Genomic DNA, 15,580 nt, shown 5'->3' on the forward strand with positions numbered 1-15,580 from the left:
ATGCATAAGATGTTATGCATTAAAACAATAAGTGACGCAAGGAATGCTTAACAAAAACAATAACACTTCTTATATGCATAACATGTTATGCAGATACTCTAAACAATGCATAACAGGTCATGCAGTTATTTTTGGATCTGCATAAGATGTTATGCAGTTAAACAATGTTCGTATTTTATGCAGTTAAACAAGTTATGCATAATAAGTTATGCAGTTCTGCATGTTTTCTTTCATATGCTTGAAATATACATTCATTCTTAAGGTTCATAAACAAGTACCTCTAAGCTTGAAATATGCTTCTTGAGCATTGCTTTCTTCATTGTTGCAAAGTCCCACCTTGCAGCTTCATTATGCATCATGCAAGTTATGTACCTGCATAACTAGTTATGCACATAGTTGTTTTTACTGCATAACCAGTTATGCATACTAAGCTACGCATTTCATCATGTTTGCTTTTACTGCATAACAAGTTATGCAGTTCAGCATAGTTGTTTTTACTGCAGAACAAGTTATGCAGTTCAGCATAGTTGTTTTTACTGCATAACAAGTTATGCATAATAAGTTATGCAGTTTAGCATAGTTGTTTTTACTGCATAACAAGTTATGCATAATAAGTTACGCAGTTATGCATAGTTGCTTTTTCTGCATAACAAGTTATGCAAATAAGCTATGCAGTTCAGCATGTTTGATTTTACTGCATAAGCAGTTATGCATAATAAGCTACGCAGTTCAGCATGTTTGATTTTACTGCATAACAAGTTATGCATAATAAGCTACGCGGTTATGCATAGTTGCTTTTACTGCATAACCAGTTATGCATAATAAGCAACGCAGTTATGCATAATTATTTTTACTGCATAACAAGTTATGCACATTATGTTTCCTGCGTAACATATGTCATTTAAAATAAAAAGAAAACTGAATTTTGAAAATTTTGGGTTTCGACAGAATTTATACGCCGATTTTGGGTGCGCGTGTGAACTTCAATTGAAACTTCAATAGTTGAAACTCCAATTGAAGCTTCGATTCAACAAACTATTCAACAGTCATTAATCACCATGATTGATCAACCAGATCTGAAAAAGACACGAGCTCTGAAACTTTGATCGAATTCTGCAGGTGAGGAATAAACGAGCTCTGCCGGGACGGGGAGGTTTTGAAAAGAGAAATAAATTCTCTTTGAAAATAAGAGTTTAGAAGGTTAGGGGTATTTTAGGTAAGACATATTTTTTTATTTTAATTTTCCTGGGCCAAATATCCAAATTGGATATATAAACAGTATATTTCTGATGTTTGGCTATATAAACAGTATCAAAAGCTAAGAATCTATTTCACCCAAAAATTTTGTGTTTTGGTCTTTTTGACCAATTTTGTGAAACAAAAAAGAAGAGCGACAGTATCGCATAGGGAACCGTGCAAATATTGAACTGTGAGAAAATCAGAAAAGTAAAACACTGACCACGAAACATGCATGTAAAGGGCGAGATATTCTGACACGTTTGTCCTATACAGTAGTTAAAGTCGATGATCTTGGCCTTGTTGTGTTTTTGTTTAGCTTTAGAAACTTTTTAGTTCTGTAACTTATATTGCGAATGCCATAACATCTTAGCTCCAAAGCTCTCGTGATGAGAATTAAACCAAAGAGACAATGTGTTGTCTTAGAGACTTAACATTGGGATCTTAATAGTCTCTGAGCTAGTCGGGTATTCCTTGAAACATCGTTCTTGGTGAGGGATATATGAATGCCTTTCTTTTTATGTATTATATTGTACCTAAGTTAAGCAATGGTTCCTTCATTCTCATTTTTAGCTTCATTTTGTCAAGATCCTACTGGCGGAATGTGTGGCTCACGTGCCTCCTGCTCTCGTGTGTTTATACAGCAGGAGTCTATTAAATTCTATGATGCCCAGACGAGAGGTGCACCGGTGTGTTGCACAATTTCAGAACTGTAAGTAGTGTTTTTTTCTGCATCTGTAATTTGAGAACTTATAGTTTTGGTAGGTCAGTTCATATGTGCTCAACAACTCAAACTGCTTAGCTCAAGTCTGAAATGCTCTTCAAAGTGTCATCTGTTTTAATTTTCATCCATTGGCCCAAAGGCTGCTCCAATACAAATTTATGCTTCAACTTATTGTTAAGGAGCTTCAGGAAGTGTTTACAAACACTATGTACAAGATGAAGAAAAATTATCTATCAAAGAGAAGGAACAAAATTTGAACATCATAAGCTTATTCGACTAGTTCACAATTCCCAAGCAAACCGTGTGTCTATTGCAAATTGATTATAATTGTTCAAACACAACTATGACCACTGCATTTAATCATTAAAATGAGAAAAAGAAAAATAATAAACTCCCCTGCAATAATAAAACATTTGCCTTCTTCTACATTTGTGAGTGAGAGAGAGAGACATTGTAAGCAGAAACCCATTCTTAATTTCAGAATTATTATTGGGATTTCGACTTTTCACTTATCCCTTTGCCCTAGAGAAGAGAGAGAGAGAGCGCGTGTGTTTATAGAAAGACAAATGCAAAATTTTGCGCATGCTTCTATTTTGCTAACAAAAGTTTAGTCCCACATAGTGCAGGTTACTAATCCTAATTTGGTTTATATGCAACAAGATTGACCAAATTAGCTTTGAGTTGGGCGTATAGGATATGTAGTAACTCATAGTTTGCTCCTTTGCACCAGTACTGCTGCTGCTGGGCCGAGCGCAACAAATATATTTTTTTTTTCATTCATCGAGGAAGGTTATTTTGATTTTTGACCTTTCACTTCCAAGTTCTATATTTTTTTAATCATGAGGAAGCTGATTTTGATTTTTGACCTTTCACCTCCAGGTCAACACATAATTTTATTTTAGATTAAGTTGTCCATGCAGTGCACCAGTACTGCTGCTGCTGGTTGTGGCTGGGCCGAGCGCAACAAGTATTTTTTGTTTTTTTTTTCATTCAGTGAGGAAGCTGATTTTGATCTTTGACCTTTTCCCTCCCAAGTTTTTTTTTTTTTTCTTCTTCTTCTTTAATCTTTGAGAAGGTGATTTTGATTTTTGACCTTTCACCTCCAGGTCGACGCATAATTTTATTTTAGACTAGGACTAGCTAGGAGGAGCAACAATTTTATTTTGTCAGAGCTGCTGCACGGTTTATGGCCGTGGCTGTGTGGCAGCGCAATCTAAAGATAGTGAGAGCTGCATGAATGAAGCCATGACAACAAAAGAATGCTTAAAACCCCAAATGCTAAGTGTGCTCAACATATAAAATCCAGGTAGTCAGATCAATTTTTCTAGTAAAAAGAGGATTGAGAAAGATCCAAATAATAGAAGCTATTCTTTTTTCTTTGATATGCGAAAATCGGATCCAGGTCCCTACCCGAACGCAACTAGTTGAACTGGCCCCACTGCCAGACCCATCACCGCTCAGCCCATTATGCAACTAATCTACCACAAACCTTTACGGCGGCGAAGATTGAACCTCTGACTTCTTCCTTGCTGGAGTTGACAAGATACCATTGAGCTATGTTCTTGGACCCTACCACAATGTTAGAAACTATACAATTGTGAGGTTCTTGGTCGCATTCTACATGTTGTCTTGATAAAAAGTTTACATGTATCATCAATAAATACACCCACATTACCACACTGTTTGGAGTTTTATATGAATTGAGAAATGAGAATATGGTCCCGTTGCTTTCAATCAAGATGTATGTTATTATTTTCAGGTAAAACTTGATAAAATAGAGATAAAGTTTGATTGATGATAGTTAGAAAATGGACATTTAGAGTTCACTACCGCAAACTTCACCATCAATCCTACTAGCATGGTGGAATATCAAATTCCCAATCTTGCTAGAGTTTGCCTCAAAGATGGTTTCAGATTGAAGTTATAGGAACTTTCAAACTCTCTTTTCAAAAGAACTTTGTAGGAATTACAACTTTGTAAGAGACGGGTGTTTGAAGCCTACTTGGTTACTTTGTTGGAGCGTATAAAACATTATTATTTTCCTTTTGATACTGCAGAAAATCCAACCTAACCTTTTTTGGTAAAGCCTACTAAAGATGCACACTTTCAACAAAAATCAAATGGACAATTTTGACATTCATCGGTGGCACAGCATATGATTGGCACACACCGATACACGGCGTGGATAGCCGTTTCTCAGAAAAATCGCAGATGTCACCGCAGGTCACGGGTTATCAAGCGACCTTAAATTGGAATACCAACAAAATACGGAGTTAGAAAGGCAAAAAGTGTAAGAAAGAAAAAATTACATTCCCAAAACGAAAAGGAAATGCAGAGAGCGACAGTATCGCATGGGGAACCGGGCAAACATAGAAAACCGTGAGAAAAGTAAAAAGAAAACTGACCACGAAACACGCGTGTAAAGGGCAAGATATTCTGACACGTGTGTCGTATACAGTCCTAACTGATTTCTCTACGTGGCCTCCCTTCACTTGAGGCATTTCTTTTAACTGATATTAATGAATGATGAATGAATCATCATTCATTATATTTTTCTGAAACCATGACTCCATGATCCATCATCATCTTTATCGATTCACCCACATTACTCACTTACCTTAAAAACTAATTCTCTCTGAAAACAAAAAAAAACAACCTTAAAATCTTTCGACAATGGCTGGGAATGAGTGGATTAATGGATACTTGGAAGCGATTTTAGATAGTGGAGCTGGGATTGATGATGCGAAACCAGCAGCGCCATTAGGAGGACACTTTAATCCGACTAAATATTTTGTGGAAGAAGTTGTTACTGGTGTTGATGAGACTGATCTACATAGAACTTGGATTAAAGTTGTTGCTACTCGTAATGCTCGTGAACGTAGTTCTAGGCTTGAGAATATGTGTTGGAGAATTTGGCATCTAGCTCGAAAAAAGAAACAGGTACTAAATCAAAATCAATTTTTTTTCTTCATTGATTTGAATTGATAATAACGAAGATTATGAATGCAAGTCCATAATTTTTTTTTTTTTTTTTTGAATTTATTAAGATTTCTTACAATTGCAGTAGTAATTGCGAAAAGCAAATTGAAAATTAGGTTGATATTGGGCTAATTTGATTCTAAGTTAATGAATGAATGTTGTGTAAACTGAATCCGGATTGACACTGTGAATTTGGAATTTCTGGTAACCGTAGAGTGTTCTTTTTCTGCTTTTGGGACGTTTATTTTGATATAATGCTGGAACATATGTATCTGCTTGGATTTTTGAAATTTTGGGTTTAAAAGTTTTGTTTGTGAATTGGATAGTTGGAGTTGGAAGATGTTCAAAGATCGACGCACAGGAGATGGGAACGGGAGCAAGGTCGGAGGGATGCGACAGAAGATATGTCTGAAGATCTGTCTGAGGGTGAAAGAGGGGATACAATTGGAGATATGGTGTCTACTCCAAGGAAGAAATTCCAGAGAAATTTATCCAATTTAGAAGTATGGTCTGATGATAATAAAGGAAAGAAACTTTATATTGTTCTTATCAGGTACTTTCTTTTAGAAACCAAGTTCCAGACTCCCAGTTTTAACTCATTACAGTCTGTGTGCAACTAATATCAACTTCTGCATCTTATGTTTCTGATCAGTTTGCATGGTTTGGTCCGAGGAGAACAAATGGAGCTCGGACGAGACTCTGATACTGGTGGTCAGGTAACTAAGTAATTAGATAACAATTTGTGAATCTAGGGGACCCATTTGTGTGCGTTTTTGGTATAACTTTCTTGCTTAAATGGGTGAACTTTCAGGTTAAGTATGTGGTAGAACTTGCTCGTGCTCTTGCTATGATGCCTGGTGTATACAGGGTAGACCTGTTTACGCGTCAAATTTCCTCACCTGAGGTTGATTGGAGTTATGGAGAACCAACAGAGATGTTAGCTTCTGGAGTGGATGATTCAGGAGATGAAGTTGGAGAGAGCAGTGGTGCGTATATTATAAGAATACCCTTTGGACCAAGGGATAAATACCTCAGCAAGGAATTGTTATGGCCCCATATTCAAGAGTTTGTAGATGGAGCGGTAGCTCACGTTCTTAATATGTCTAGGGTACTGGGTGAACAGATAGGTGAAGGCCAACCTATTTGGCCATATGTTATTCATGGACATTATGCAGATGCAGGGGATAGTGCAGCACTCCTTTCTGGTGCTTTAAATGTCCCCATGGTTCTTACTGGGCACTCACTTGGGAGGAACAAGTTGGAACAACTTCTTAAGCAAGGACGACAGTCAAAAGAGGATATTAACTCTACATACAAAATAATGCGCCGGATAGAAGCAGAGGAATTGTCGCTTGATGCTGCTGAGCTTGTTATAACAAGTACAAAACAAGAAATTGATGAACAGTGGGGATTGTATGATGGGTTTGATGTGAAGCTCGAGAAAGTTCTGCGTGCGCGTGCAAGACGTGGAGTGAATTGCCATGGTCGATTCATGCCAAGGATGGTTGTAAGTAGCAAACTTTTATCTCATTCAGAGTTAGTGGTAGTTTAAGGTAGAATGGTAAAGTAATATACTTTACAATTCTGCTACAAAAAACAATTTGAGTTTACTTTCTCTTTCAATCTCCTAGAATTCTGCAGATTCACCGAGTATCCTATTGTTTTTATTTTGAGAAACAAGTATCTGATTTTTCCAGGTTATTCCTCCTGGTATGGACTTCAGCAGCGTTGAGGTTCAAGAAGATCCTCCTGAAGCTGAAGGTGATCTGACATCGCTTATTGGGGGTGAAGGGTCCTCTCCAAGGGCTCTGCCACCCATTTGGGCTGAAGTAAGCAAAAGTGTTTCCATTATATGTATTAAATTAAATGCTGTTTCAACCAAATTAACATGTGATTCAATTGAGCAATTTGCATACTGATCTCTACTCACCTCTTCACCTGACACCATTGTCCATATTAGCTTCGATGTTATTATATAGTTGGGCTATGGTCTATGTAACCTACTTCATTTGTTCCATAAATCTCGCTGTTTTAATATTTTCTCTTGAAACAAAACTTGCACTGTAGGTAATGCGTTTCCTGACAAATCCTCACAAGCCGATGATCTTGGCCTTGTCAAGACCAGATCCCAAGAAGAATCTTACCACTCTGTTGAAGGCCTTTGGTGAATGTCGCCCATTAAGAGAGCTAGCTAATCTTGTAAGCATTTGAACACTTTGCCAAACAAACTACTTCGGTTACTATGATATCCTCATAATCTGTCGATTTTTCTTGTTTTTAGACGCTTATAATGGGAAACAGAGATGATATAGAAGAAATGTCCTCGGGTAATGCAAGTGTGCTTACAACAGTATTAAAATTGATTGACAAGTACGATCTCTATGGGCTTGTCGCCTACCCAAAGCATCACAGACAATCAGATGTTCCAGATATCTATCGTTTGGCTGCAAAAACAAGGGTGGGTTTAAATTGGAAAATCTCTGAATAGATTCAACTATGTTCAGTTTGTCCTTTTTGGTTTTTAAGAGGGTAAAAAACGATATTTGTCATTTCTGACCAGCAAGGTGGTTGTTTGTATGGCAGGGAGTTTTTATAAATCCAGCTCTGGTGGAGCCTTTTGGTCTTACTTTAATTGAGGTTAGTTCAAGTTAAATTATGGCCTCCATCTTCTTATTTTGTTAAACAGAAAAATCGCTAATACTGTTGGTGCTGAACACTTTAGGCTGCAGCTCATGGGTTGCCAATGGTGGCTACTAAAAATGGCGGTCCAGTTGACATTCATCAGGTAAAACCGCCATGTGAAATTACATTTTACTGTTGACCAGTGGAATTACAACTAGGTGCACAAAACAATTGGTTCTACATATGCTACTAAGCTATATCCAGGTTACTAACGTAATTTCCTTCTTTTTCTTCTGTAATTATGTTTTTTCAGGCATTGAACAACGGATTACTTGTGGACCCACATGATCAACAAGCAATTGCAGATGCACTACTAAAACTAGTAGCAGAGAAGACTTTATGGCATGAATGTAGGAAGAACGGGTGGAAGAATATACATCTCTTTTCGTGGCCGGAGCATTGCCGCACATACTTGACAAGAGTAGCAGCTTGTAGAATGAGGCACCCACAGTGGCAAACCGACACTCCAGTGGATGATAATGTTGCACAAGAATCTCTTGGTGACTCACTTAGGGATGTCCAAGATATGTCCCTTCGGCTCTCAGTTGACGGAGAGAAAACTTCGCTTAACGGGTCATTGGAATATGATCCAGCTGAGTTAGAGAAACTTAAAGCTCAAGGTGGTCCTGAGCTTCAAGAACAAGTGAAGAATGTTTTAAGTAAGATTCCTAAACAGGCTCCACAAGCTGATGAGGGAAAGAAACAGCCTGAGAATGTGCCGAACAAATACCCTGCACTCAGAAGACGACGTAAGTTGATAATTATCGCCCTAGATTGCTATAATAAGGATGGATCCCCTGAGAACAAGATGCTTCCAATAGTACAAGAGATATTCAAGGCAGTCCGATCAGATGCTCAAACTGGGAGGTTCTCAGGATTTGCACTCTCGACTGCTATGCCGTTGTCCGAAACACTGGATTTCTTGAAATCTGGGAAGATCCAAGTAACTGAATTTGATGTTTTGGTATGTAGTAGTGGGAGTGAAGTGTATTATCCTGGCACTTACACTACAGATGACGGAAAGCTCTATCCAGACCCAGATTACATGTCTCATATTGATTACCGTTGGGGTTGTGATGGTCTAAAAAGGACTATCTGGAAACTTATGAACATACAGGAAGGTCGTGGTGAACATGAGAAGTCCTCTTCAAGTCCCATTGAGGAAGACAAGAAATCGTGCAACGACCACTGTGTCTCATACTTGATCAAAGATCCTACTAGGGTATGTACGAAATATATGCAGTTTTTGGGACATTTTCTAATTAGAGTCCTAGAAGCAGGACAATGTTTTAGAATATACATCTTGCATTTACGACTGTAGTTGGTCTAAAAAAGGTTGGCCTTAAACTTAATGTGGCCAAAGTCTTACTATAGTATGCTTTGATTTTTGGGCATTATAACTAACTCTTCCTGTTTTAGGCAAAGAAAGTGGATGAGATGAGACAGAAGCTCCGGATGAGAGGTCTCCGATGTCATCTGATGTACTGCAGGAACTCGACAAGAATGCAAGCCATCCCTCTCCTTGCATCCCGATCACAGGCGCTCAGGTATGACATTTTTAGCACGTATTCGTTGATTGGAATGCACACGATGCTAGAATGTGATACAGAACAAAAGGAAAAAGACTTGTGTGCATCTGAAAACCTTAAATGTTCTTCTTAGTTTTATTTACAAAACTTGTATATGACATATAATGGATAAATAGAATAAAATGCGGATACTAGAGACTTCAGTAGTTAAAACTAATAGCGAAGACAAACCAATATTTTTCTCTGAATAAATTAGCTAATTTTTTTTTTTTAATTTTCTGTGTGAAGATACCTCTTTGTTCGGTGGGGATTGAACGTGGCAAACATGTATGTGGTTCTTGGCGAGACCGGCGATACAGATTATGAAGAACTAATATCTGGGACCCATAAAACTATTATAATGAAAGGGGTGGTAGTAGGGAAAGGATCTGAAGAGTTACTGAGAACAGTTGGAAGTTACATGAAAGATGATATTGTCCCAGGCGAAAGCCCACTTGTGGCACACACAAATGCTGAAGCAAAAGCTGATGAAATCTCAAAGGCTTTAAAGCAGGTTTCAAAAGCTGTTGGTGGTAGAATGTAAGAAAAAGATATATTCTCAGTATAGACGTCAAGGCAAGTATAGTGTAATTTTTATTTTACTTTTTTCAATCTGTTTTTTCATTTTATTTTGATGAACTATCGGAGAGTCTAAATTTTGTTAGTTCTCCGAGCATTTTCTGCCAAAAATGGTAGTCAAATTCTGATTGTCTCGGTAATCCGGATGCTTTTGTTGTTAAATAATATATCAACATTATTTAAAACATTCAATGTGATGTGCGACAATATTATATCCGGGTTCTGACCCAATGCCTACTATCATAGGACTAACATTGTACTCACTTTTTTTTTTTGTTTTTTTAAAGCATATGGCCTGAGTTTTATATTCTTTATTCGTCTACAATTATTGTACTGGTTGTTTAGAAAATAGAAATATCTTCTCCACAAACAGTCAAACAATGTTTTCTTCTTTCTTTCAATCTTTGATTTTTTCGGATTTACAAACTTTGGAGTTTTGAATCCTATCAATAGATTTTGGTCATAGATCTAAGAACTTAATGGTGTTCTCTCTGCGGTAGATTCGTTCATTTCCATAAGCAAGGCAAAGTATAATTACCTGAAGGAAAAAAAGAAGGAAATTTTCAGAAATGGCTGAAGCAATTCTTGTTAGTGGTGCAACTGAAATATTGAAAGCGTTGACCGCTGTTATTGCTAATGAGATTGCCTTGGTTTGGGCTGTTAAAGACGATTTCAAGAAGCTTAACGATACCTTGGAGATGATCTCTGCCGTAACTACTGATGCTGAGAATCGTCAAGTAAGTGATGAAGCTGTGAGACTTTGGCTGAGAAAACTCAAGGGTGCTGCTTATGATGCTGACGATCTACTAGATGAGTTCGCATATGAAGTTATGCGCCGGAAAGCAACATTCATTCTTTTAGCTAAGGTAAAGGGTCTTTTTACATGTTCTAATCGTGTAGGTTTCCGTGTCAAAATGGCTCACAGAATTAAAGATGTTAACCAAAAGTTTGATGATATTGCTATAGAGAAGGCTAGATTTCATTTACAAGCCAATAGTAGTATGTCTAAACATGCCAACAAGAATCGGGATCGGAGTACCCTGTCCTGCACAGGTGATTCAGTAGTGGTTGGAAGGGAAAGTGATAAATCAGAAATAGTAAGTTTATTGATCAATTCAGCAGTAAACAAACATAATCAATGTGAAAAAATATCGGTCATACCAATAGTGGGTATGGGGGGACTAGGGAAGACAAAACTAGCTGAATTAGCCTACAACGACGAGTCTGTAAAGAACTACTTCAATCTCAGAATGTGGGTGTATGTGTCCGATGATCTTGATGTGGAAAAGGTTCTAAGAGATATCATGGAATCTATTGATGATAATAAGTATGACAATGTATCGAATATTGATGTGCTGGTACGTCATGTTGGTGTAAAGTTGAGAGACAAGAAGTATTTACTGGTACTAGATGACTTGTGGTGTGAAGAAAATGATCGATGGGATAGACTGAAAAGTTGTTTGATGGTAGGTGCGGAAGGAAGCAAGGTTTTAGTCACTACACGTAAAATGCATGTTGCACGGGTTGTCCAAGGGATCCATCAACCATACCATTTGAAACAATTATCAGCAGATGACTGCTGGTCTATCATAAAGGAAAAAGCTTTTTCTCCTGGTGGTGCGTCAGAGAATCCAAGAATGGAACGGATAGGCAAGGAAATTGCAGAAAAATGCTCTGGTTTACCCCTTGCGGCAAAAATGTTAGGGAATACTCTGCGCTCGAAGAAGGATGAGCACGACTGGTCTGCAATAAGAGACAGCGATCTTTTGGACAAACCGGAGTTTCGAAAGTCAATCTTACCGATAATAAGATTAAGTTATGACGATTTGCCATCAATGTCAAAGCAGTGTTTCACATATTGTTCTATATTTCCAAGGGGTTGGGAGATGGACCGAGAAGCTTTGATTCAAATATGGATGGCGGAAGGCTTCCTTCTATCATCTCGTGAAGAATCCATGGAAGATATTGGAGACAAGTATTTCAATAATTTGTTGGATCATTCATTACTCCAAAATGTGGAGAAGGATGAGTTTGGTGAGATTAAAAATTGTAAGATGCATGATCTGGTACATTTTCTTGGTCGAAGTGTTGTTGGCAACGATGAATGGTCAATCATGAAGGCCGATGAGGTTGTAAAGTTTTCAGACGTTCGGCGTTTGCATTTAGTCTTTGATGATGGAAATGCAAGAAAATTTCCAGAAGATGGGAATACTGCAACTAAGTTGCGCACATTCATTGCCAGTGAAGTAGGCAACTGCGATAAAATTGGAAGTGTGTTCAGTAACATTAATTTGCGCGTAATATATATGACTGGTTCATTGATTCAGAAGTTACCAGCTTCGGTTTCAAAGTTGAGACATTTGAGGTATCTAAACCTCTCGAGATGTAGTAATATTGATGGTCTACAAGAAGGGTTTTTCAACCATCTCTATAATTTGCAGACATTGGTATTACAGAGTTGCACATCTCTTTCGAGACTTCCTGATGACTTTGGATCGATGAAAAAGTTACGGCATCTTGATCTTTCATATACAGGAATAAAGGTATTGCCGCAGTCAGTTACTAGTCTCTGCGACATGCGCACATTGAATATCTCATATTGCAAAAGTTTTGAACAGTTACCGAGAAACATTGCTGGTTGGAAAGCTCTGCAGAGTCTTGATATTTCAGATACAAAGGTTAGTGAATTACCCGATTCTATCACTGGTCTCCAAAATTTGGCGAAGTTGAGACTGCAATCGTGTCCCAATCTTAAAAGATTACCCAAAGAAATTGTGAAAATGGATAGTCTAAAATGGCTTGTCATCTCTGATACAAATATTGAAGAATTGCCTGTGTTTTCTACTTGTAAAACTGTGCACTAAAAGGCCTAGCTTACATGGAAACTTAGAAAAATGAGAGTTCACTGTTCTCTATAAATCTTTGTATTTATGTATTGCTTTCATTTTCTTTCTTTGCTTTGAAATTTCCTGTCCTTGTAATTTTTTCCTCTTTTAAGTTCAAAACTCTGTATTATCTCATTGAATCTTACTATTTGGTTGTTGGGTTCTTGATTCCCAAAGGGTTCATGAATCCTAGGGAAAATGGTTGTAGTACATCCATTGTTGTGTTTTCAATTCAAAGTTTTCACATCTTAGGGGGTGTATGCTATGAATTGCTCTAGAGTGTTGTACTTTAACTTAACAATAAATGATAAATTTTTTTGCCAGATTTTTCAGTATGATTCTAATCTTTTTTCTACTTGCAAGCCCGATACGGAACTGTTTACATTCACCGAGTACCTGCAAAGTCTGGCTTATCTCAGATCTCATGAGCTCTTTTGTTGACTAGACTCTGGCTGGCCTGACTCTAACTCTGATCATGAGAAGAAAGACTGCAGGTTGGTTTCCCATTCTTGCAACAAAGTGGATGTACTACTCTTGGCCTTAAATTTTTCCAATCCCTAAACAGACTTATGTTGCTGACCTCTTTGGCCTTAGATTTTATCTTCTCATGGTGCATTGCAAAATGTTTGTCTCCTGCAGCTTTTATGCACTAACTCATCCTTGACAGACGCAGTACAGACAGATCAGAGCATTTGTTTTTAATGAACTATTGGAGTCTGAAGTTTTTTGGTTCTCTCCCAACATTTTCTTCATAAGTTATCTGCCAAAAATGGTAGTTAAATTCTGATTTTCACTGTGATTCCGAATGCTGTTGTTGTTAAAATTTAAAAAAACATTCAATGTGATCTTCCATAGACCCAATGTGAGTAAACTTGTACTCGGGTTCTGGAATATGATCCCATGTGCAAGACAGTAATGGTAGGGTCTGACTTTATTTCTTTTTCGTTCTGTTCATTTTGAAGCATAGGGCCTAGGTTGTGTCTATTTTTTTATTCATCTACTAGTTGTATAGAAATAGAAATATCAGCTTTAGAAACAGTCAAACAGTGTTTTTTTCCCTTCAGATTTACAAACTTTGAATTGTATCACTAGATATTGGTCATAGATCTGACAAAATTTAATGGTGTTCTCTCTGTGGTAGATTCATTCATTTCTGTAGTACAATTTGTCAGGCAAGTAGTTGAATCATTTGAAGAAGATTTTTTCAGAAATGGCTGAAGCAATTCTTGTTAGTGGTGCAACTGAAATACTGAAAGGGTTGACTGCTGTTATTGCTAGTGAGATTATGTTGGTTTGGGGTGTAGACGATGAATTCAAGAAGCTTAAAGGTACCTTGGAGATGATCTCTGCTGTAACTACTGATGCTGAGAATCGCCAAGTAAGTGACAAATCTGTGGGGCTTTGGCTGGGAAGGCTCAAGAGTGCTGCTTATGATGCTGATGATATGCTAGATGAGTACGCAAATGAAGCTATGCGCCGGAAAGAAGTTTACATTCTCTGGGTCAAGGTAAAGGGTCTCTTTACATGTTCTAATAGATTTGGTTTTCGTGTAAAAATGGCTCATAGTATTCAAGAAATTAATCAAAGGTTTGATGCTATTGCTGCTGATAAGGTTAGATATATGTTACGAGCCGAAGGTAGTACATCTAGTCATGCCAATAGGAGACGGAATCGGATTACGCAATCCTGTGGAAGTGATTCAGGAGTGTTTGGAAGGGAAAATGATAAATCATTCATTGTAGATTTACTGATCAATACACCAGATAATCTTCGCGAAAAAATATCGGTGGTACCAATAGTGGGTATGGGTGGACTAGGGAAGACAAAACTGGCCGAATTAGTCTACAATGATGAGTCTGTGCAGAACTAGTTCGATGTCACAATGTGGGTTTATGTGTCTGATGATTTTGATATGGAAAAGGTTTTAAGAGATATCATGGAGCCCATTGCTGGCAATAAGTATGACAGTGGATCGAATGTGGATGTACTGGTACGTCATGTTCGTGCAAATTTGAAAGACAAGAAGTATTTGCTAGTACTGGATGACTTGTGGAGTGATGAAATTGAGAAATGGGACAAGCTAAAAAGTTTCTTGATGGATGGTGCAGAAGGAAGTACAGTTTTAGTAACTACGCGTAAATTTCATGTCGCGCGGAGCCTCCAAGGGAACATTCCACCGTACCATTTGAAACATTTATCAGCAGATGACTGCTGGTCTATCATCAAGGAAAGAACATTTTCTCCTGGTGGGGAGAATCCAAGAATGGTACAGATAGGCAAGGAAATTGCGAATAAGTGTTCTGGTTTACCGCTTGCGGCAAAAATGTTGGCAAATATTATGCATTCGAAGAAGGGGGAGAGCGAGTGGGTTGGAATTAGGGAAAGCGATGTTTTGGACAGGCCAGAGTTTCAAAGCACAATCTTACCGATCATAAAGTTAAGTTATGACGATTTGCCATCAATGTTGAAGCAGTGTTTCTCATATTGTTCTATCTTTCCGAGGGGTTGGGAGATGAATCGAGAAACTTTGATCCAGATATGGATGGCAGAAGGCTTCCTTCTGCCATCTCGTGAAGGAATTAACATGGAAGATATCGGAGACGAGTATTTTAACAATTTATTGTGTCATTCGTTACTTCAAAAATGCAGAGATGGATGAGTTCGATGAGATCAAGAACTGCAAGATGCATGATCTTGTGCATTTACTTGCACAAAAAGTTGTTGACACCAACGAATGCACAAATATGAAGGCTGATGAGGTTGTAGATATTTCTGAAGTTCGGCGTTTGCATTTAGTTTTCGATGATGGAAAGCCAAGAAAATTTCCAGAAGCTGGGAGTAATGCAACAAAGTTACGCAAATTCATTGCCATTGAAGTAGGCGACTGTGAAAACATTGAAAGTGTGTTTAATAACACGAATTTGCGT

The 15,580-nt window shown here is 37.8% G+C and overlaps 3 protein-coding genes across 3 annotated transcripts; all 3 read left to right on the plus strand.

Annotated features, from left to right (window-relative positions):
- The first annotated feature begins 4,472 nt into the window (after window positions 1–4,472).
- Window positions 4,473–9,980, plus strand: LOC113296752 (probable sucrose-phosphate synthase 3). Its single transcript, XM_026545079.1, has 12 exons — window positions 4,473–4,900; window positions 5,266–5,492; window positions 5,592–5,655; window positions 5,751–6,446; window positions 6,637–6,768; window positions 7,007–7,138; window positions 7,221–7,397; window positions 7,523–7,576; window positions 7,662–7,724; window positions 7,875–8,843; window positions 9,041–9,168; window positions 9,439–9,980. The coding sequence occupies exons 1-12, from the start codon at window positions 4,634–4,636 to the stop codon at window positions 9,731–9,733; spliced, it is 3,204 nt and encodes a 1,067-aa protein (XP_026400864.1). The 5' UTR covers window positions 4,473–4,633; the 3' UTR covers window positions 9,734–9,980.
- Window positions 9,981–10,101: 121 nt separating this feature from the next.
- LOC113296753 (putative disease resistance protein RGA3) lies at window positions 10,102–12,978 on the plus strand. Its single transcript, XM_026545080.1, has one exon. The coding sequence runs from the start codon at window positions 10,338–10,340 to the stop codon at window positions 12,630–12,632; it is 2,295 nt and encodes a 764-aa protein (XP_026400865.1). The 5' UTR covers window positions 10,102–10,337; the 3' UTR covers window positions 12,633–12,978.
- Window positions 12,979–14,489: 1,511 nt separating this feature from the next.
- On the plus strand, window positions 14,490–15,319 carry LOC113296757 (putative disease resistance protein RGA3). Its single transcript, XM_026545083.1, has one exon. The coding sequence runs from the start codon at window positions 14,536–14,538 to the stop codon at window positions 15,310–15,312; it is 777 nt and encodes a 258-aa protein (XP_026400868.1). The 5' UTR covers window positions 14,490–14,535; the 3' UTR covers window positions 15,313–15,319.
- The last annotated feature ends 261 nt before the right edge of the window (window positions 15,320–15,580 follow it).

Source organism: Papaver somniferum, chromosome 7 (assembly GCF_003573695.1).
Source record: "Papaver somniferum cultivar HN1 chromosome 7, ASM357369v1, whole genome shotgun sequence".
NCBI classification, from domain to species: Eukaryota; Viridiplantae; Streptophyta; class Magnoliopsida; order Ranunculales; family Papaveraceae; genus Papaver; species Papaver somniferum.